The following is a 23,651-nucleotide window of genomic DNA, read 5'->3' as shown; positions in this document are numbered from 1 at the left end:
AAGTAATGACTTTTTTGAACGCTTAAACACCTAGATGCAGATGAACCAACAGATGCTCAGGCCTTTACACAGCTAACTGCATGCTGATAATAAATGATATTTGCGGACCATCTTTGACTATAAATAACGCCTGTGACTACGTTTACATACAGATTAAGTACTTACTGTTTGGTTTGCCTGGTTCTCAAATTGTCAAGAGTTCACTTGGCAAAAGTGGCATCACTGAGTATTATAGTCTTTATTTCTGACCACTAGGAAATTTGCGATCAGTGGCATTTATTGTAGGGAATTAAATGACAATGGACACCTGATATTTGTGTTGTAATAATTGTTTCTTAGTCCTTGCTGTCTCTGTTGTTTAACCCTGTGAAAAAAATAGAATATCGAAAGTGGAAAAGTCAAGATAGATTTAACAAAGTAAAAGCTTGTTTTGGTTAGTTGAATTTTACCATTTTGTGAGAACATCACTATTTGACACCACCCATTTTAATGAAAGTCACCGGTGTGATTTTCACACTTTATTCTTATAACCTTTTGTTGTAACAAAACTCAGATGACTTATGTACATTACAGGTGCCATCTGAAGACAATTAATGCAAAACTCTCATTTCAAAATACTCAATTTATGTGTTTTTAAGTCAATTTCATTAAGAAGAATACAAGTTACAAAAACAAGACAGAAAACAATGAAATAACCATTAACATCCGAACAATTTTGTTAACAGTGTAATCATTCATTTCTTTCAAACTACAGTATAAAACACATTGCAACCTCTATAACACCCAAATCATCTTTAAAATCACTGCAATTTTGTACATGTATCAGCGCTCACTAACAACCAGCAAAAGGTCATTTGATCAGATCCTGTGTTTGTAAAATGCAAAAAATGAGAAAACACAAAAATCATCTCACGTTGACTCAAAGTACTAAGGTAAATATGGCCAATATGGTCAATTTGGCCAAAGTCAACCTCCAGAGCAGCCTCTAGGATTTTACCTTGTTCTCTTTTATACTTTTCTGGTTCCACCAAATCAAACATCAAAAAGAAACCTGCCATAAAATGCAAAGTAATTACAGAAAATATAGATTATGCATTAAAGTTGATCTTAGGGTAAATACTATTTGTTAAGTTTACAATATATTTAACAGTTTTCTTTTAAATATTTGTTTAAAATTACATTGACATCAGCTTATCAGAAAGCTAACGGCACCATGTACAGTATAGCACCTACTTTGGTAAAAACTGACAGAGACTAATTATGAGGTTGAAACCTAAAAAAAAAATGCTTTGTTTAACAGTAAATTTCTTGTTCCATCTTTCTGAATTAGTATAAAGTCTGGCAGTGCCTCTTCAGTGACAATGAATCTTGATGTATAAATCTAAATGTCTGTCATTCTAAGTAATGTTTAAAAACATTCCTCCAACCAATCTTTCTCAAATACATCATGGTTTTTGCAAAAGAAATCAGTATTTTAACTAATATTTCATTGGTCAAGAAATGATTAAACCATAATAAAGAAAATCCTACAATTTACAACAGATTATCATGTTACTTTAGTTTAAACAATATGTTTCTGTATCTATTTACATTCTCCAGTCACTCAATCTGCCTGTGGCTCCTGCTGTCAAATATCATTGACCTCCTCTGGGGCTGGTAGAAGCAGCTGGTCGACGTTTCCAGTCTCTGTCCACTTTTAGGAATAGTCATTTTGTTTTGAAGCGTAATCCCATCTTGCGTCCTGAAATTCTCCCCAGTGTCTTTAGAAAAAACATTTACTGCTGATGTGTCATTTATGCTCTTAATGGATGAAAGCAGCTTGCCATCATCCCCTGATGGCGGGTAGTCCATGATAGGAAAAGGAGGGCTGAGGAGGATGAGACTTTGAGGTCTCTGCCTGTTCCTAAAGGATGGTCTTTGTAAGAGGTTCCCTCTGTTAGGTCTGGGACAGTCTACAAACACCTCCAAGCTGGGAGGATGTCTCCTTTTTATCACCGGCAGCTCTGGACAAGGTGTGGTCTTCACCGACTCAGCAGATTTCTCAACATTTGGGTGTTTTTGGTGTTTGGGGGCAGGCTCTTTATTCTCCAGTTCCTCATTTAGATCTGACATCATCATCAGAGGAGGAGGTGCAGCACTGCTTTTCTCTTTGCTCATTTTAGGATGTTCCTTTTCTTGTTCCTTCACTGTGTCAATGTCCTTCTCGTGTCTGGAGTGAGGTATCTGACTGTACTGCACCTTAGGAGGGACAACGGGCACTGCTTTGGCCTGGCATGTTTTTATCATGAAGGCTGTTCGTACTGACGATACACTGACCGGAGCTGAATTTCGACGAAGAGGCGCCTGGCGATCATTCAGAAACAGCTCTAACTCTGAGGGCAGCCCATTGCTTACAGCTCCTGACGAGGCCTGTAGTCCTCTCTGACAAGAGGAAAACTCTGAAGAATTACGGTCTTGTTGATTAGAAATATCTCGGATGCATCTATACCCCAGGTCTAAATTAAGTGAATATGGTCTGTGTTTAGCAAAGTAATTTTCCTCTCTTTTCTCTGAAGCAGCTGACTCATAAGACATTTGTCTGTAAAATCTGTGGGACGACCCTGTGTTCTTCTGTTTTGTTGTGTTGCATTTGTGAGGTTGTGTTGCGTTATTGTGGTTTACATTGACACGCACAGGTACAGATGGCAAGTACATCCATTTAGTTTCTGGTTGGCTACTTAAAGTTTGGGGAATGTGTCCTGTGGAGCCTTCAGGGTTCTTAATGTCAGACTGTCTGTTATTGTCAACTGGAGGAGATGAAATCTTTCTCTCCTCTGAGCTTAAAGTTTCCCTGCAAGAAGTGATGGGGGACAGGTGGTTCAGCAACTCCTCCACATCAGGTGAGTGGAGAGGACTGGTCACCCACTGCTTGGTGGAGCTAAGATCCTCCCAAGGCTCCAGGTCTAGCTCCTCTAAATTCCCTGCACATCCTTCATCATCGTCAAGGTTTGGTATCTCCAAGGTATTAGGTCGGTCTTCAGCGCACAGTGAAAGCCTCTGAAGAACTTTCAGCTCAGAAACCACACTCTGCTTTGCTGAATCACATGTGATTTTTTTGTCTTCTTGAAGAATTTCATGTTTTTGTGATTTGTTTGTATCATTTGCTCCTGAAAAGCCTCCAACTGTTGGAGTGTCCTGTGTTGTCAAAGAATTTGTAACTTTGTCTAAACATGTTTCTTTTAAAGGGTTTTTGGCCTGCTTGTTGTAACCTGGATCATCTGTGTTTGAATGTTTGATGTTTTGTTTCCTGTCTTTTTTATCTTTCAGAACAGCTGAAGGGGCAATTTCTGTGCTTCCACCAACAATTACATCCAGCGATTTGTGAAGGGAAAATGAGATGTCTGACTCTGAGGGCTGTTTCTTTGCAAAGTCTGATCCAGTGGCTGTTGCAGGATCAACCAGAGAGGTACTTGAAGACTGCTCCCTACATAATAAAGACAGAGACGGAGAGCTGCGGCTTCGCTTCGACTTAACATCTACTGTTAACTTTGCATGCTCAAAAGGCGCACTGTTGGAGCCAAAAACAGGTTTAAAAGTCTCATCCAGAAGGTTGATCTCAGTTATCTTTAGTTCTTGGTGAAAGTCAGACCACGTCTCTTTTCCAGTAGAGTATCCCTTGTCCTGAGGAGGAAGACATGAACATACAGAGTTAGATGTAACCAAATCTATCTATCTATCTCTCTATCTCGATCTAATTAAACAAAAAGTTTTGATGTACCTATTGCAAAGATTTTATCTGATTGATTGAAAGCACATTGCTCATCATCTTTATATTCTTGACTTTATTCTGTAAAGTGCCTTGAGATGACTTTGTTGTGAATTGGCACTTTATAAATAAAATTTAATTGAATTTAATTAAAGGAAAGGGGTACACTGGATTTATAAAAATACTAAACAAGAGCATCATTGCAAAATGGAATGGAGCACAGTAATTGTTATTTATAATTTTGTTTTTATAATCGTGGAACCCATATTTGCAATTGAAATTCGATAAACTGCACAGCTGTACTGAAAGCAAGGATCAAATACTTTTTTATTTACAATTTTTTAACTTACATTTTTTTATATTTGCTATTTATTTAACTTAATTCTTCTCTTGTGGCACCACAACTGACTACAGTTAAACAGCAACTGATTTACCAGTTTTATCGCTATAGACTGGTTGTGCACTTCTTTCCCAGGAGATGGCGCTGCATCTTTGGCTTCTCTTGCAATTGCAAGTGATAGCGGTTCCAGTTGAGAAATTTTCATCCCTCCTTCACCCTGTGACGCCACTTCTTTGCTTGTATCTGGATTAAAAAATTGTGTTGTTACATTTATGTTGTTACATTATGTTACATTCCATTAGACGTGTGATTTTAATGCGTAATATAACAAGCCATTTAAAAGTAATTATGGGAGACGTCCTCACCGTCTGGAGGTACTCTAGAGGTCAACTGCTGTATGCGTTTCTTTTCAGTTCCTTCCTGTCTTTTTGGTTCCAGTTGAGGAAAAGTGTTGCTCTTTCCACTGTTCCTGCTCGGCTCTGAGTTCTCATTGCAGGGTTTCAGAGTAGTTGCTTTGTCCTTGGCATGCCCCCTGCATGGAGTGCTGTTAGAGCTTATAACAGCTGACACACGCAGGGGCACAGACACAGCAAAAGGCTCAGATATGTTGATGGCCCTGCGCTGATGCCGCGGCGAGGACTCAAGTGGGAAGAAGCTTCCAGGGAATGAGGGTCGAGAGGAGTTGTTATTAGAAGAGCTGGAATACAGCATCCTCCTATTTTTTGGAGATGTGGGCTTGTAGCTGCTGACTTCATCACCTTTGAACACCTTAAGTTGCTCTGGCAGTGTTTTCTGAGGGGCTGCAGAGGCACCTGGTGACCCCTTCTGGTTCAGAGGAGAGCTCCAGCCACCCGTTGCTTCACTAGCTTGCTTCCCTTTAGGCTCCCAGTTTTTGTCCCTTTCGCTTATGTCACAGAGTGAGTCAGATCCAAGTGTTCTAGATTTCACATCTGAAACAAAAATGCTGCTTGGTCCACCAGCTGGACTATTGTGCCGTGTCTTTTCATCATCTGCCCAATAAAAACAGCATAGGAAAAAATAAACGTAGGAAAATATCATTTCACAGTAACCAGTCCAGAAACACCATTTAACAATGGGGCAAACTTTGCGTGGTTTAAATAATATATCTAAACTTTAGTCCCACCTGTTGTTAAGGAGCACAATGATTCCATGCTCCTGGATGGACGAAGAGCTGCCTTTTCTGTGAACAAAAAAAATTGGCAACGTTTTAAGTACGGTATGTGGAGAGTACTAAAAATGTAAATATTGTGAAATTTGAAATTTAAACATTTCTCATGTTGTTTTTTTTTTACATTTGAATCTTTTTTTCTTGATGTAGTGACACTGTAATTTGTAACAAAAAACTAAAAAAGCAAAAAACTAAAAGTCAAATATTAACTACAAAAATATGCTCAGTGGTGCGTGAAAGTCTTTCACAAAACACACATTTTTGCCTAAATATGATCTAAAATGAAGTTCAACGAGGTCGAAAACTACAAAAAGACAACCCCAGTAAACTCATGAGGTAAAGAAATTCTAATCTGTTATGGAAAATGACCCTATTTTAAATATTTATGTGTAGCACTCAAATTCGAGCCTTCAGTAATTGTTTCCACCTTTTGCAGCTACATCTTAATGTTTCCGGTAACTGCTTATCAACCGTTAACATCGGCTTGAAGGAATTTAAGTTCATTCCTCCAACTTCACCTCAGGGATATTTGTTGGCTTCCTTGCATGAGCTGTCTGCCGCAGGTCCTTTCACAGCATTTGTAGGAAAAAGGTCAGGACCATTCTAAAACAACCAAGTTCCTATGCTTTAACAGTTCATTGGTAAAAAGATCTGTGTGTTTTTTTGTCTTGCTGTATGACATAAAGTTTTAAAAGTTTAACAGAGTTTAGTCATCACCACACATACTGCTTTTCATTCAAATGAAAAAGTTCTACTTTGGTTCCATGTATCCACAGAACATAGTAACCAGTAACTGTATAGTTTATTGACATGGCCTTGAGCAAAGTGCAGATTGGCTTTTTTTTTTTTTTTTTTTGAGAAAAGCATTTTCTTTCTGCCATGCACACCATTGTTTTTCAGTGTCTTCCTGATAGATGCCTCTGCAGGAGAGGCCTTTAGCTACCTAGACCTTGTCCTCTGGTCTAATTTAACCTATTAGATTATTACACGTTTTTCTCTTGGTGTGATCTTTGTTGGTGAACCACGTTGACACGTGGACAATCAACGGGTAGTGGCTGAACTCTTACTCTGAGGTCTTTAGAGCATTTTTATTTAAGCTCCAGTGAGAATGAGAATTTCCATTCTTTAAACAGGGCAGGGCCTTTTCCACTAACGCCTGATCTAATTGATGTCACATACTTTTGAAACTCACAAATATTGAAGATTTTGTTAATTTTACACCATAAATAAATAAGTGTAATTTCTGTCTTATTTATTCATTGTCTTTATCTAGTTTTTGTATTTGTGAAAATCTCATAATGTTTTAAGCATATTCATGCAGAAAGAGGAAAATTCTAAACAATTTACAGTACAAACTTTTAATCACCATTGTGGTATACCATCGGGAGGCAGAATTCGGTTTTATCTTATTTTGTAATCCAGGACTCTTTAGATTTTTTTTATTTCGATTTTGCAACATCATATTTTTTTCTTTATTTTTCCTAGTTGTCCCTTAATGATGATTTTCTCTTTTATGCATTATTATTTCATTTTCATTGTTTTGTCTTTTGGCTTTACTCATATGTTCAGGGTAGATTGAGATCATTGGTCATTTTTATGCCGGATGCCCTTCCTGATGCAACCCACCCAGTTTTACTGGGTTGGGGCACTGCACAGCTAGGGGGGGGGATGGGTGGTTTGGGGTTCAGTGCCTTCCCCAGGGACACTTCAGCATATTCTTGGTAGGAGCCAGACACGAGCCTCCGACCCTTAGGTTGTTGGGCTTCCACTCTACCGACTGAGCCCCTGCCACCCCTGTCCTTTTATGGATCCTTATTCTTAATGTTGCCAACATCAGTCTTTTTGTTTTGGCCTGGACACTGAGTTTTCATTTTCTTTCTTTGACTGCAACAACAACATACACATCTACTGACATTTACTTTCAAATTGTTTGGCTGATTATTGCTAATCATATGTTGGACACTTTACCTGTTATCCCCTGTGCTCTTATAAATACACTGCCATTCCGGCTCAGTTTCCCCTTTGAGTCCACAGACCTTCCCAAATTGAAGATGGATTTCCACTTCTTAGATTTTCCAGAAAACTTTCTCCTAACAGATACACAAAGTTTATTGAGTCAGCCACCATTGCTTGTTTGTAGGGTAAAACATACATAGTAAATTTATATTGTTAGTCAATTATACTCAAAAAGACTAAATACACTGAACCCAAATTTGTCATACTTGCTGTCTGAAATGTCTATGACGGTGTGATAGAGTGTGGCCGTGTTGGTATCAGGCAGACTGTTCTCTCGCTGACGGTCTTTATGCAAAGGATGGTTTGGACTTAACGAGCGAGCCTGAGCTTCCTCCAGGCTCATCAGCTTCATCGGCCCACACTGACCACTGATTGGGAGTGTGGCGTACTTCTCCCCACACAGTAATGTCATCCCTTAAGATGTAAAGTGAAGTTTTCCATTGGTAACTGAATCAATCCTTTCGTCAATTTCAAAAAAAAAAAAATTATGTGTGTTTTTTGAAATGTCATACCTTCTTTGGGTTTGATTTGCACATATTCACTGCTGAAGATCTGCTCTGTGTGGTTTAGAATGAACTCAATCACTGACTGTTGTATTCGCACCTCCTGAAAAGCCATGTCTCCATTAACAGATGAAGCTTCAATGTCTTTAGATCTATGAAAATAGGAAATTGTTGACATAATTGTTTAAATGCTTTGAAATAAACTCCTTTTTTATATCATGAGGTTTCAGCATGAACTGAATGCAGCAAAACTTTGAAGTTAATGGAGTAAAATTCAGTAAGTAAAAATGTAAAGTAAAAATGTTTCAGACACACGTGTGAAACGAACTAACTCACCTTAACAGATTGGGAGCCCATACCAGTGCCAGGTTACGTGTATGCATATTGGTGTGGGTGCTTAAGGTGGCTAGGTGGGCTAAGTGCTTTGTAAGGTACTCCAGAGTCCTGTGGAAAGTTGACAGATATTTTTTGTCACCATTATTACAACATTATTAGTTAAAACCTCTCAAAATTGGCTGCCAATTGTATAACTGTCTTAACTGGTGAGAGCAAAAAAGGATGCAATTCACCTGAAGTGAGGGTTTGGCAGTTCTTTGATGAGCCTCTGAAGGTATAAAAGTCGCTCATGATCCCCCTGGACTGAGACTGCTTCCTGCATGTGAAACAGACACATGAAGTTACATTGTAAGGTTATGGTCTTTGCAGCTCTCTTGAAATTCTTTTTGCTGATTATCTTTCATTTGTCTGGAACACTTGCACACATAACCTATCAATGTGTTGATGGACTCTAGTTTAAAGCTATAATGGCATTACATTGTCCTACAAGCTTGCCCTGGGCATTTACCAAGCCCCTTCCTGCTGAACAAATGTACAGAAACCTTCTGTACCAATGCAATGTAGACCCTAACAGCTGTTCAGCTGACATGTTCATGTTAGCTGCATTTCTAAGTTGTGTGCATAAGCAACTTATAACACTCTTGTGAACCACAAAGACAACATTTAAAGTGATTTATTCTATCCAAAAACTGTGCAATAGACCTCTTAATTACAGGTTTTAATAAATATGAAAAGTAAGAAAGTAAGCATCATCAAATGTGCAGCATTTTACACAAAGTTTATACTTTCCAAGTTAACAGGAAGTTATAAAATAGGGTACGAGCGTTCTGGTGTTGTTTTCTTTATTGTTTGTTTGTTTTTTATACACCATATCAGGATATGATTTTAAACAATGGACCACTGAAGAATTCAGGCACAAGCAGTACAAGATGTATGATTGCCAAGGTACATATATGGCCTGTCAAGATACACAGAAAGCATGAAGAAGGTCTATAAGTATTTGTTTTACCTCTCCTCTAAAGTTTCTTTCAGATCTGCAGTTCATGCAGCAAATTCAGCCACAAAGCTTTCGCTGATACGTTAAAGATTGTGTCTCTACAACTTGGGACATTAAAGTAGTCGATGTAACTTTGACTAAATTTCAATACATGATTATACTTGTAATACATTTTGTTTTGCAAACTCTGAAATCCCTATGTGTGCTAAAATGTCCAGAAACAAAATGTTTTCAGCTTTAAATTAAGCTCTTCATTTATAGTGCATCAAACTTATCCTTAGTAATCAGTCTCTCTCCAGGGATTATATGAAATCTCCTGATTGATAGTAAGCAACAAAGCTGAGATTACACTGTATTATACACAAATGTATTATACACAAATATACTGAAGGACCCTGTAGAAACCTGGTCAAACCTGGTTAACCAAAAGTGAAAACATGATTTGAATGTACTCACAGTGAATTTGCTATAAAGCTCATATGTGAGCAGAGGATTGGGAAGCTCCCTGAAGTACAGCTTACATAATGAACCCACACAGTGAATGTCCTGAAGGTACACTTCCTTTGTAAGGTCAGGGGACAGCTCGGAGCAGAATTCCTGCCTACACACACACACACACACACACACACACACACATATAAACATGGTTAGCTGAATGCTTTGATTGATTCAGCTTGTTAGATTGACATCTTAATAACAACCTTTTTATTCAAAAATAACAATAAAAATGCTAAACAACCTCAATGGTAATTTAAGAAAATAATATTATGTAAATTAAATATAGCGTGACTATGTAGTTGTCAACAGTGATAAATAATTAGTGTAAAACACTAATTTTATGAGCATGGTTTAAATTTTAAACATTGCATCAGTTTTTTCTGAACAATTGGAGCAAATTCAAATATGCTGTATAAACCAGTAATTATAGAAAATATATATCAAGTTTATACATATAGTACATACAGTCATACAAAATTGAAGCACTTATGCTTTGTTATGCAGAGAAAATGTACCCGTTTTAATCAGCTCCTCCTGATTCTCCACCAATATTTTTTTTGACTTTAAGTTTTTAAGACATAATGCAGCTGATGACCATTATTCCAGTGAATTGTTGCTATTTGAATCCTCAAGAAAAGCATTTTACATAAGTACCTGAGACGCTGGATATTTGAGGTGACTCCTGAAAGCCTGTAGATTCCATCCACAATCCCATACTTCTCAATAAACTCTGCACATTTCTTCAGAACCTGAGGAACTGGAGTTAAGAAAATGTGTTAGTCATTTACTGATAAACATGAGCACATTTATTTTTCTCCCCTTTCAGCTCTTTTAAAATGTGCAGATGCAGTTTGGGCGGTAAATCATAAAAGCAGGTGAAGGAAACTCTTTAAATGCAATGTTCCTGTGGTAACAATGCGCATATTGACTTCATGGTATGGGGTTTGTTCTACTATGGCTGTTTTCAATTCCTTAGGGCTGCTGATTGTAGGTGGACTTTGACAGGAAGTTAAAAATGGTTTGTTTGTCTCAGAGGAAGGTTGACACACCCGGTCCTTGTAGCTGGTATTACTTACGACATTTCCTCTAATAGAAAACAGCTTTTGAAATGTGTGACCACTGACCTGCACAGCTTTCTGAACTATAGTACATCATCTTCCGTACACAACTGTGTTTGGCTGCACTTTAAAAAAGTGAACAGATTTAACTGTGGCTTTCCAAAGTTTGTTCAGTCACATGCTCTGGTTCAATCTGACCACAACTTCCCTTTAACACATACTGAAAGTAACAATTGATTACATATCAGTTGGAAAACGTTGATTCTTCTTCGCCTCCCATGGTATTTGACTCATGCACACATGGATGGAAACCGTCCAGTGACATTAGTAAAACATACAAGAGGGAACTAGACTTTATTATAGTTGATGAGCATTGTCATTCTTTTACTATTTTACAAAAAAAGATTAGATCAGCAGGCTTTTAAATATATAGAGAGAAAGTAGAAATTAAAATATAGATTTTTTTATTTATCAGTATTATTCTTTATTTACATGCCATTTAATTGGATCTCACATTTTCCAAAACTCATGTAGACCATTAAAGTAGAGTTTTAACCTCATCGTCTGATAATAACTAGTAATGAATACAAGTTTTAAAGAGGTGCTTAATATTCACATGAAAAATCAATAGTTAATGACTTTCCTTTAATTAATAATATATATTCAAATTTATATTTTTACATCTGATTGTTTAAGTTACATTAGCTTACATTTCTAAAACTTTTGGACTTAGAAATGGACATGTGAATATTTTTTGGTAGTTCCTCTGTTTTGTGAAGACTTTAATGCATCATCTTCTGAAAGAGGAATATTTCTGGGTACTTTCTCAGCAATCAATGCTGACCAAGAATCTCCAATTTACATGCTCGTCTGTTTGACTTAATTGGACTTTCAGTCACATGCCTGTGGTCAAATGCAGTATGATGAACGACTCTGCAGTCTTCGTTTAGTGCCTGACTCTATGAGGAAGGATTTCTGCTTCTTGTAATGGTTACCAAATACAGCTTGTTTCTCTAACTGTGATAAAACTACTTTTTTAGTATAAATGAATTTTTAAATGTATTAGTCAAGCATCACACAAAAGAAATAACATGCAGAATAGCTGGTTGTTAAGATACATTCAGTTTTAACAACAGTATGTAAAATGAAAAGAATTACTGATGTTAATAATACACAAAATTACAGTAATGCATGATTTGGGGGGATGTTCTGTCTTAATTTCCCCACATAATGTGTATGCAGATGTAATCAGCTAAAATAATGTGGGGAATGATCAACAAAGCTCAATTTTTAGTATAAATATTTTCTGAAGTCAAGCCTCTGTTGAAAGAAATAACATGCAGAATAGCTGCTTGGTTTTGAAAGGGTAAGTAGAGTAAGTAAAATATATTCACATATATGGTACCATACATTATTTACATTATGTTTGGGAACGAATATGGCAAATTAAGTTTTGACTCTTTGAGTCTCAACACAAAGCCAGCAGACACTTAACAAAACTTACAGTAATTCCATTAAATTGTGAATTAAATTGTTCCATTTAATGCTAAAATAGTGATTGTCTTGACAACATCTTATAATACCCCATGATTTCCAGTATTTGTGAGGTTTTATAAACCTTACAAAGTATAGGAAACATCATGTGATAACACAGTTATATTCTGACTAAAAAAAAAACTTTAGTGACAAAAGTGAAACGTTTTCAAACTTCCTTCCAAACTGCCTTCCTTCTAAGGAAAGCTTTTAGGATGACTGCTGATTCAGAGCATACTTTTCTGAAATTGTAATTGTAGATTTACACAACATGATAAATGGTAACTAATATTTGGGATATTTCGTATCCCACTGAAGACTGTTCACAGCTAATGAGAGTTTAAAAAACAATATTAAACGTTGTTATGTTAAACAATATGTTAAACAATAGGGGTTTGCTTCACCATGTCTTCATCAAGTAGAAGTAATTGGTTGTAAGGGAGAGCCTTTAAAAACCTCTGCACTCAGTGGTATTCAAAGAGTTGGGGTGGGGGCTTCAACAGCCCCTCTCTACATAAGGATAAGTTCTAGTGCATACTACTTGTTTAAAAACAGCAAATTTAAAAACTTCTAAACTGCTCTTCAGCATCTCCTTTGTTTCTCTGTTAGATTGTCGATAGCATTCTAGGTTGTGCAGTTGCACCAACCTAAAAATACAATATGTCTGCTGGGCATCCATGATGAAGGGGTACAACATGTCCCTAACTTCCTGCACTGAATGCCCCTCCTTTCAGTATGTCCACTCAAATAGGTCTTCCTTAAAGTTATCCTAAACCCAGCTATTCATACTCCTCTGCACATGGAAGACTTTTGTTCACTTTCCTTTAGACATTTTTAGTCATTTTAAGGTCCTGCCCAAAGGAAAATCACAGATGGTGACTATTAGAAACGACAAAGGTGTCTGAGAGGGAAAATAATAAAGGACAGCTGTCCACATATTTGAATATTTTATGATACATTTCTGTTGTTCTTGTCTTGGCTCTGTTGTCCCATCTGTAGGCAGCAAAACCACCCCATCTTTTGTCAAACACTAATTAGTCATAGAAACTGTAGTCATCATAGGAAATTGACAAAACAAATGTAGGAGCCACACCCAAAGGCTCAAATAAGCATTTAATTCAGGCAGTGAGTGAATGAATGGCTTTACTAAGTGTAAAACACTTTACATCTACAACTCATGTAGACTAGTTAACATGTGAACCAAGCCTGTATTTCTTCTAGAGACACGTTTGGTCTTTATTTCAGCACATAATGTATATATAGATGTGTAATTAGCTCCAATAATCTAGAAAATGAACAATGAAACTCCATTACTAGTAGAAATCGTCTTAAACATATGAAGCATCTGATGAAGAGAGATAACATGCAGAATAGCTGCTTGTAAAGGCATTAGATTTTAAAGAATAAGTCAAGTAAGTAAAATGAAAAGTTTACCATCTTGTCCTGAAATCTGGAGATGTTCTATCAGGTCACAGCCGAATGCATTTTCACTTCCTTTCTTTTTGGACTTTGGCTTTGTCCCTTTATTCTTCATGTAGCTCCAGTTAGTAGTCCAGATGTTTAAAACATCAAAGGTCCTTGAAAATAAAGCGATCGATCCATATGACCCGGAAAAAAAGGCAGACTTTGTAGGTTGAAAGGCAGCACATAGGAATCCCTGCAATCAGCTCCCAAAAGTCTGCATCCGCTTACATTCTGTCTAACCACACTGTCGGAGGCTGTGAGCAGAAGTGACGTCACATTTTAAACTTGAAGTATTTTACTTCGCCTTTGCATCAGGGATCAAAGAAAAGACATATTGTGAATATTACTTGGCTGGGACGTGGCAGTCTGCTGTGCTATCTCTGAAGGACTTGCAAAAACAGCATTAGAATCGGTTGGTTTCCTGTTGTTGTTTTACCCCCAGCCACTCTGCTCCTTTTTATCCCCTCCTCTTTTCCTTCATTCCAGTCTCCCCTTTTCACTGACTTCTCTGTGGCTGAAGAATCACACTATCAAAAGAAGCAAATCCATTCATTTATTTATTTTTTTAACCTCATTTACCTTTACTTTTTTTTCTATCTTTATGGACTCGTGGCAGTGGTGTGGCAGGGATTTTTGAAATGTTAAGACTGGGTGGGAATGAAGTGAGAGGAGAAGAACAGCTGACTTCTGTTTCTCTCCTAGTTTAGGAATTAGAGGCCTCTTTCATCCATTTTTTTTACATGTGCCCAAACTTGGAGCCCATGGGATAGCTGCCCTCTGCCTTCCTGAATGCTCCCTATGTATACAATTTCCTGTGCAAAGAGCCCAGCCTCAAAAACAAAAACAGACAGGTTCTGAAGGAACAGGGAAGTGGGAGGTGACTGAAGCGATGGCCGGAAGAGCCCAGATGGGAAATGGAGGGAGATTTTGGGGGGGTTGGGGTGAGGAGATGGGCAACACATGGTTCCCGTTAGTAACTGATATGCATGTCACAATCTTCTTTTTAATGCTGGATGGCAGCATTATCAGAAACCCATAAATAATTAATGCACTACATGTATAGCAGTTTAAAGATAGCATAGCATTTTAAATTTGTAAATTAAATGTTCTCCTTCAGTATTCCAAGAAGCACACTGCCTGACAAGGGCCATGTAAAACTGTCTGGATAATATATTTCTCATATTTGATTTTTTTTTTAGTTCAGGAAACAGGTCAGTGAACCAAAATTACATACATTTTAACATTTTTCAGCTGTAAAATGCCAACACTTTGTTGAAGTGATTTTTAAACCATGATCGTTAATTGAACACTGACTAAAATGACTTACTAGATTCAGATCAAATTAAATCTGAATCATATTAGTGAATGACTCAGCTTTGTAAAACTTACTGGTATCCTACGTCTTTAGACATATAGATTAAGAGGATTTGACATTTAATCTAAAACACTCCAATGTTGCTTTTTCCATAAATTACTGTCCTCCTTACTGTTGAATATCCCACTGATGAATTTGAACAATTATATAAAGGCTACTGTATTTACAATCAGGAACAATACAGTACAAATAGTGAGCACCACTGGCATTTTTAACATATCTGAATGGACTACTTTGTAGGGTAGGTCACTGACCTGCAGTGTTGAAACTGATATTTTTGTGCTAAAAGTGTTTTTTGAATGTCACATGCGTGCTAGCTGACTAGGCCTGGCCTCTACAAGACAAAGCTTTCCTTTCTGCACCATAGGAAGAGGAGATGACATCATTCTGTCCATACAAAGGCTGAAAAAAAATCATGGTCTATGCTGAGAAGCTGAGAGAACATTTCATTCTATTTGAATAATAAGGGATTATTCTTTTCCTTACTTTTAGTAGGTCTGCAGCTATTCTCTGTGATGCAGTATCGCACACCCTGTTTTTTGGTGTTGATACATTACTATTGACTTTTTACTTCACTTTGTTAGAAAAATTAAGAATTGTTTAAGGAAACTAACAACCTATGTTTAAACCTTAAACATCCAGTCCTAATCTTGAGTTTAATTTGTGGTCTGACACTACATTATCTCTCCCATCACCAACTGTTTGTCATGGAAGGGTTAAATTGCTATTAAAGCTGATTTTACAAGTTCAGACTTAAGCGAGTACTGAAACTGGAAAAATGCACACTTGTGTATTCACATGAAAATCCTGGAGAATAATATTGTGATATTACAAACACAACAATTTAACAGTACAGTTTGCTCTTGCTCTCTGTGGAGGTCAGTGTCAAAATGTGCTTTCCTCAAACTAGCTTTGTTGTTATCCTGAATATTGCCCACGGTTGTGCTGTGTGAGACACTTCCCTGATTGTCAATAAAAGAATTATAAGGTGGTGGTTGTTGTCATTATCATATTGCATTTCAGGCTGCTGATGTGCCAACTGTGTAGACACAAACTCTGTCTTTTGGTGATTAACAAGGACAAGTGAACTCAATTTCGTGAAGTGATGAATATGTGCTCTGAAGGCCCCCCTCTGGTCAGATCCATGCACTGCAGGCTGCTGCCATTTTGAGGCAACTACTGCACCAAAAACATACTGTACTACTGTGCCATCATACAGTAACAAATTCCATACAATATCAGAAATGTTCTAATTTATTTGGGGCAGTGAAGGGTTGTTTAGTAGTTTGTTTTATCCTGAAATCATCTATATGATGGGAGGGCTACTGTGGCCTAGAGAATTGTTGTGGGAATCTTTATTTCATTTCCAGATGCTTCAGATTGATTCACCTGTCCGAGCTCATTTAGGAGCAGATAGTAAACACATAACCCCAAATTGTGGAGCTAAAACTGTAGATACTTGCCCTTAAACACAGAACCATAACACAATGCATAGGAAAATACTATTTATTAAACATGTTGTTGTAAATAGAAAATAATCATATTAGAAGTAACATGCAGAATCACCTTCTGTGTCATGATCAGTCTTCTCCCATCAACACTAAGACACAAGTCCGACATTAACAATGGATTCTACAATCTGAAAAAGTTAATATGGCATCCTATTGATTTTCATGTAGTGATTAATTGGAATGTTTGATATTACAGTATTACCAAACATTTACTTGGTTCTGATCACTTTAAAGAAACTGTTGTACTGTAGCTTAACTTAAGCACTTCGATTAGTTTCACATTGAAGTTGAAACCAAACATGTAGAAAATGAAATATTCACACAGGAGAAGAGATACATAAATGACTTCAGGCCACCAACAACATACAAAACACACATGGTCAGGTATTTAAAATGCACTTCTGTAACAGTAGTAAGAACTTCATAATGGCTACAGCATACTGCTGAATTTTATACTAGTACTTCACCTCGACAGTGCAACACACAGAAATAAAAAAGGCAATTTAAAGGATGTTGTTGTGATGAAGCTTTAGTCTAACAGTTATGAATATGTAATATTTCTTCTTTGTTAAAAATAGAAATTATCTAGAGAACCCACCAAATTACAAAAGCAGAAGTACAAATCTTAATTTTAAAAAATTAAGTATAATTAAACAGCAGACACTTTGACATGCCATAATAATGAATGCATGAGTAATGTTGACGTTAGACCTTATGTAACTGTTAATATCTTTACTACCCGTTTGATACAGCTATAAAAATTCAGAATGTTTGCTGGGAATATGGGCTATATGACCGGTATCACCACTTTCAGCTTCTATATATATATTGCTATTGCTTTTGTATTCTTTAAGTTTTAATTCAAGGTTGACTGATGGAAAACTATACTGAAATGTGTTGCTCAAACTTTTAGATAGGGACTGACAGGCCTGAGATCTTGAGATATCTAGCATTATGAACATTTACCAGGTTTTGTTAATGTTTGTTGTTCTACATCAAAAAAAAATTAGAAATTTAAATTATTGTACCAAATTTCGAAGATTTTGTTTTAATGTTAAAGATTTGTTTTTATCTGTGTCAATAGAGGCCCAATTACAATAACCAGTGTGCTTCAACACTAACAGAATAAAACATGCCCATTCGACTCTGGCACTGCTTAACGTTAGTTCCTAAAACTTGGAAGTAGTAATGTGTTGTCATAGTACCTACCAATAAATAATCCTTGCTGCACCTGCGGTGTGTTAGTGTATTTCCACATTAAGCTACGAAGTCACGTTTTATCTGCTGGTATCAAACTCCTCATTGTCCTCATGTCTGTGTATGTGTCGGTCAGCAATGTCAAACTTTTGCACATCAAACTACTCATAGTTTGATGCTTAGATGCTTAGATGCTTAGATGCTTAGATGAAATGTTGATGTGATTGTTATTGTGGAACCTCGTGTATTAAGTATTTCCAGTTTGTACCATATGATAATTTGACTACACACTTTGTTTAGAAATAATGTTTTTTTTACTCCACTACATTTATTTACCTATCCGCTTTTCTTATAAAAAGTATATACTGGTTCAGGTGTATGATTCTCTGCTGCCAGCTGCATTTATTTGAGTCTGCAGCGGTAGCTTGCTACTGTGTAGGAGCAGCACCCCATGTAGACAAAAGGTTTTTGGAAAATGATTTCCCTTGTAAATATGACTGTTGATGACAGTCTTTACTGCAAAGTTACAGGATAGATAGTTTGCACTTTAAATTATAAATACGTAATACAAAGTTCCACAGTTATCATCAAAAACATGCACAGTGAGCAGAAAACTTAATATGCAAATCAACACAGAATTTTTAAACGTTTGCCATTGTAGATGTTCACATATATGAAGTTGTTTCTTTATTTTATGGATCAATTGGTGACACTTTTACCACTTGGCAAAAGTGGCAGACAAAAATATAAGACTTCAGAGTTACCAGATTTGTGCTAAGAGAGCTTACAGCAGATACAGACCATCAATCTGCATGCACAGCAAGGAGTACTCACTGGTTGGTCATGTCACATGCCATCACTACTCCCAAGCCTTAGGAACTAACATCTATTCTGTTACTCCTAATTGGTCACTATTGCTCCCATCTAGGTTCAAAAATCAATTGATGCAGCTTTAATGCACATCCAGTGTTCACTATACATCATATTACACATCATCTTCAGTTTGCAATTAACATGTCAGTTTTAAATAAACATATTTAAGTCTAAGCATTGACTTAATGGTGAGGTGCTATACATCTATACTGGTGTTTTTAAGTTATTGGGTTGATTACCCCTCTGCTCATGTTAAAGGTTGACACGCGGGTCTCAAGGGACAAGCCGAAAGCTGTTGACACATGCTTGGTCTATTTTACAAATCTGTTTACAGTCTGTGCCTGCGCACAATCCTGAAACAAGTCTTGTGTCTGTAGGGAACTTTAGGAAGTCAACGCATCCACGTAAAGCACACAAAATATACACTGTCCAAATAACAGCACGCACAAATATATTACAGACAAACAAGGCATAAATTAAAGTCTGACGACACAATGTTTTAGCAACACATTCATAGCACTGGTATTTATAAGCCAACTTATTTGTCCAAATCATTCAATCACTTCTTAAAAGAAAAATGAAACGGCATGTTTTTGTAGTTGTTTCTAGCTGAATGGCCTCAGATATGTTATGTAAGAAAGCCTGGTAAACATATGTAGACGTAAAGGCAGCATGATATGCAAAAAATGTGCAAAGATGTACCAGCTTACTGTTACAGTAGTTGCCAGCTAAACCTAATTTTAATATACAAACTAAAAGAAACAATGTGCATTTTGTGTGCTTGTACATTATCTTTTCTGCACTCTGTGGTCTGGCATACTTTATAAAATATATCAGAAAATAGTTTTTGGTCATAGTAGGACTTCTTGTATGGAATCTCAACCCTGTGACTTACCAATGTCCACAGTCACATTGACATAAAGAGGCAGCCTATCTACTGACAAAGTCTTATATGAGCAACTGTTGAGTCCATCCTTCTTCCATACATACGGTGTTCGTCTTAATAACATCATCCTAAGAAAAAACAACATTTACTGAACGGACGACATTTGCAGCACAAATCACAAAGATTTTAACATTAACATTTAATTGGTCTATACTGAAACATAAGCACACATATTCACATCTCTATATTTATTTACCTATTCTTGTTTATTTCATTGCCACTGTCCCGTTTGTGAAACACCATGGTATAACGAGCTACACTGGCGGGAGGCCGCATAATCTTCATTTTATGCAGCTCAACCCTGGATGAGAAAGCAGACATACATTATGCATCAGTGAATGACTGAAGGAATATGCACCGCGCATGCTCGGGAGGGATGACAACAACCACTAATATACTAATATTCTTAAATACTTTTTTCACTTTTGTAAGTCTCACCTCATGCGAAGATCATCATCTTCTCCACCCCAACCCCAGTAATTGTTGGAGAACCCATTTACTTCAAAAAACTGGTCTTTGGTCAGGGCTGTGACTCCTCCAAAGTAGCCTTTGTACCGCAGCCTGTGAGTGGAAGGTAAAGAAATGTTTAGAAATAAGCTGAAAGATAATATCAGGCCTGCATATGGGTGATAAAATGATATCATGACTATGTTATAGGACTTGCTCTTAGTTGTATACCTACTTGTATCCTGTGACATTCCGGCCAACAACCAAGTGTTTGGGTTGGTTGTCACAGATGTATAAATTATGATCATTTTCAGGAACCAGGTCCACATCATGAAAGATGAAGCACTCCCAATTGTAGTCCTTCAATGCTTCCAAATATCCGACATTCAGCAACTTGGCACGGTTAAAGGTTTCATCGCCTTCCTTATTTAAAAAATAATAATTTACAAATTAACCACCAGCTTTTGTCCCTTGTTGATTATAAAATCCATTACAGACAGCTGTTCCTATGTTGTATCTTAAGTGTCATTGTATGTTCCATACAAAGATGAATATTTTAACTTTGTAGAAAGGCTGAAGTAAAGCTCAACTAGAGAACAGCTCCTGCCCAGAGAATTGATTTAATGTCATCATTATTCCAGTTAATATAATAAACCTGGACTCATTATTTGTTTTGCCTTGTTAATGATAACCATTTCCTCTTGGAATACTGACCAAATTATTTGGTTTTAAGAATTCAGTTTTGTTGAATATGTTTCACTACACTTATTCCTTCATATGCAGAAGCAATGTTAGTGCCTTTGGAAATCTGTGAGCATGACATATTGCAATTTTTGAAACAGCAAAGTTTCTAGAGCAGGAATGTACAAACCTAAAAACAGGTTCATTATTCAAGGAACAGCATTTCTCAAGCGAACTGTTTGGTTTCCAGTAATTGCTCCCCGAAGGAAACATAACTGGGAGTGACAATCTTAGTTGTTAAATAATTAGCTTATATACAACACACTTCTAGCAACCGCAATGATCTCAAATAAAACAATTCATAGTAACTGTATATATAATATTAATATTAATAATATTAATAATAATAATAATAATAATAATAATAATAATAATAATAATAATAATAATAATAATAATAATAATATTTAAAACATCAGTGCAGTGCTCTGATATGAATACATTTTATATGTAAACTGACAAAATTCTGTCTGATGTAGATCAATACCTGCTGGATGACATAAATGGCATAGTGTAGTTGTTGCCTCTGGAGAAACGGATGCAGGTGGTGCAGGAGGTAGAGGAGGTGTCTTTCTCGATTACGATGAGGGATGAGGATTGCTACACTGTGCCTGGCTGCACAGTTTGGGGGCTCATACTCGCCTTCAGTAACGCCTTTGTTCTCCCTCTCCACATCTTTCAGTGTCAGAGAGGATTCAAAGGACAGGTTTACAGCTCCCTCTGTCGAAACAGTTTACAAATTTAACATAAAATTAGATTTTTATGTAATAATGATTATACTGATTAACAAGGACTTGCACTATCATAAGCAAACAATTACCAAAAAAAAAAAAAGTATATCAAACCAGCATATATATAAAAAAAACTTTGTTACCTCTCGGTACTTACGTAGCAATTGTGACTCCTGAGGACATTCAACTTTTGTTGGTAGCGTATTTAAGTGATCAGGTTTTACTGTCCAAAAAGCTATTGCATCCCTCAGATGGTCATCTTTGACAAGAGTTTGTGTTGTGGCAGAGGAAACCATAACAGATTTTACTGATTCGCCAGAAAAAGTTCTAATCCATGCCAACAATGACAGTGAAAGAAGAAGAAGCAGGACAAAATGCTTTCCTTTGCGCAAAGACTTGCACACAGCCAAACAGAAGCCCATGGCTGTACGACTTTGCTGATGGAGACCAATGAAAGTGGTGACTGTAGCTACTGTTAGATATAGTTTAAGGTATCGCCTCTGAGCAGGACATTTCAGAAAATGTGTTGATTGGTCATCCTTGGCAATGAAACATTATGCTGATCTGGATAATGGATCAATCATTGTGAATTCACCAAAAACTTAATGATAAAAATCCATTGCTGAATCCTGAAAATCCTCTGAGATTTCTGCGATCTGAAAATTAATTTACAGAGAAAACATGTTAGCCTAGCACTGAGAATAAAAAACTTGTCTTGCAACACTGCTCCCTGAAATGGCATGTACTACTTGTCAAACGACAAAAGACATCTTTGTCTTTATTTACTAACACTCCCCTCCCCTCCTCTGTACTGGTATTACTTTTATGATCTCTGGCAAACCAGTGAAATGGCTTACTGGAAAGACGCCAGTTGTATTTTTTGTGTGCATAAGTGTTAAATATATATTTCTGACTCTCCGTGTCTTTACCTCATTTACCTTTTCATTTTGTCCTTTTAAAGAACTGTTACATCAACATAGACAAATAAGTAGGGCTAAAAAAAAGTCATCTGTTGGTCATTCCACAAATATAATACCAATCTATGAATTAATGTTTATATTCAAATATTAAAATTCTAATTAATTCTAATGAACAACCTTTCGTGCTTTAGCGTAAGATTTAACGTCAGTGTAAGATTGATGATAAAAACAATGAAATGTTGCATAACAAGGCAAACCTTCCCAATCTACCCTGAGAATAGTAACTTAACTATCGACTACCAAAACATTTCTCTTTAGCTCGTTGTTTAGAATAACGTTCGCTAATTAAAATATTTAAAATGCTCTATAATCAAAAATGTGTAAGCTTGCCACCTCTTTGAGATTCAGCTGTTAACGCTATTTATATGAAACGTCGAGGCAGGACGCCAGCATTACCTTGACGCCGCTCACATCTCCTTCTCCTCCTGCTTAACGACGCTATTTGTTCTCTGACAGTAAAAGCCCGAAGTTGTTCCGAGAACTGGTGCAGCTGCGCCCGCATGAATTGCGCCTGCACCCGAGCTGTTATCTTGCTAACGAATGCGGATGTGACGCTAAGTTATCGGAAAGACAAAACGTAAATATCAGGATTAGCTGTCACCCACTGTGGAGGACAAATACTATGAAAAATGAAAATGTTATTTCAGTTATATGCCGTACTGTCACTTCCTCAAACGGTGGCAGTAGCGGCGAATTTGATTTCAGTAGTTTAACTTTAACACACCCAAGCGTTACTCCACGTCATTAACCCAGGAAACGCATTCTTCTTCGTTGCTTTGGCAAATTGCTTCTTAGGTGCGTTGTCGCCACCTACCGGCAGCTACCGTGGCACTCAAATGTTTCAGTACATTCATCCCAATACTGCTAGAGAACAGTTCTTTTTCAATCAGTAGGTTCTTGTCATCCATTTTCCTCTTTAACTACTCTGCTTATCATATCAGGAAACAACAACAGTATGTCTAGGCAACGTACACCATGCGTCTGCATTCTGCATAAGCTAGAGAGATTTTTATTGCCCAAAATAAAGTAAGGATTTTAGCAGTTTTAAATAAAGTTAATTTTACTAAAATAAAATACTATTTTATTCTTCCACTAAATAATAATGAAATAAGGTTCACACACAGCACCCCTTTATAGAATTTGAATGCAGTGTTTACAAACAGTATTTTAC

General features: G+C 36.8%; 2 protein-coding genes across 2 annotated transcripts; both read right to left on the bottom strand.

Moving 5' to 3' along the window:
- Nucleotides 1-604: 604 nt before the first annotated feature.
- On the bottom strand, nucleotides 605-14,104 carry arhgap31 (Rho GTPase activating protein 31). The gene is made up of 12 exons (XM_067494147.1): nucleotides 13,650-14,104; nucleotides 10,279-10,381; nucleotides 9,583-9,727; nucleotides 8,363-8,445; nucleotides 8,130-8,237; nucleotides 7,803-7,945; nucleotides 7,497-7,704; nucleotides 7,243-7,364; nucleotides 5,230-5,286; nucleotides 4,451-5,095; nucleotides 4,180-4,328; nucleotides 605-3,660 (listed from the first exon to the last, which is right to left on the bottom strand). Exons 1-12 carry the CDS (start codon nucleotides 13,747-13,749, stop codon nucleotides 1,600-1,602), a joined length of 3,924 nt encoding a protein of 1,307 aa, XP_067350248.1. The 5' UTR covers nucleotides 13,750-14,104; the 3' UTR covers nucleotides 605-1,599.
- A 2,440-nt stretch (nucleotides 14,105-16,544) lies between these two features.
- b4galt4 (UDP-Gal:betaGlcNAc beta 1,4- galactosyltransferase, polypeptide 4) lies at nucleotides 16,545-23,226 on the bottom strand. The gene is made up of 7 exons (XM_067494146.1): nucleotides 22,877-23,226; nucleotides 21,658-22,156; nucleotides 21,257-21,489; nucleotides 20,264-20,451; nucleotides 20,020-20,142; nucleotides 19,778-19,882; nucleotides 16,545-19,649 (listed from the first exon to the last, which is right to left on the bottom strand). Exons 2-7 carry the CDS (start codon nucleotides 21,920-21,922, stop codon nucleotides 19,514-19,516), a joined length of 1,050 nt encoding a protein of 349 aa, XP_067350247.1. The 5' UTR covers nucleotides 21,923-22,156; nucleotides 22,877-23,226; the 3' UTR covers nucleotides 16,545-19,513.
- Between the last annotated feature and the right edge of the window lie 425 nt (nucleotides 23,227-23,651).

Source organism: Channa argus, chromosome 24, assembly GCF_033026475.1.
Source record: "Channa argus isolate prfri chromosome 24, Channa argus male v1.0, whole genome shotgun sequence".
In the NCBI taxonomy this organism is placed as follows: Eukaryota; Metazoa; Chordata; class Actinopteri; order Anabantiformes; family Channidae; genus Channa; species Channa argus.
This window is presented reverse-complemented; position numbering and strand designations above follow the sequence as displayed.

Excerpts from the sequence above, each read along its gene's own strand:
- arhgap31 (XM_067494147.1), bottom strand. The coding sequence starts at position 13,749 with ATGAAGAATAAAGGGACAAAGCCAAAGTCCAAAAAGAAAGGAAGTGAA. Across the intron at positions 9,728-10,278 it reads TCAAATATCCAGCGTCTCAG|GCAGGAATTCTGCTCCGAGC; the intron begins GTACTTATGTAA and ends GTGTGTGTGTAG. Across the intron at positions 7,946-8,129 it reads TGGGCTCCCAATCTGTTAAG|ATCTAAAGACATTGAAGCTT; the intron begins GTGAGTTAGTTC and ends CTATTTTCATAG.
- b4galt4 (XM_067494146.1), bottom strand. The coding sequence starts at position 21,922 with ATGGGCTTCTGTTTGGCTGTGTGCAAGTCTTTGCGCAAAGGAAAGCAT. Across the intron at positions 20,452-21,256 it reads CCATTTATGTCATCCAGCAG|GAAGGCGATGAAACCTTTAA; the intron begins GTATTGATCTAC and ends TTTTTAAATAAG. Across the intron at positions 19,650-19,777 it reads AATGAAATAAACAAGAATAG|GATGATGTTATTAAGACGAA; the intron begins GTAAATAAATAT and ends GTTTTTTCTTAG.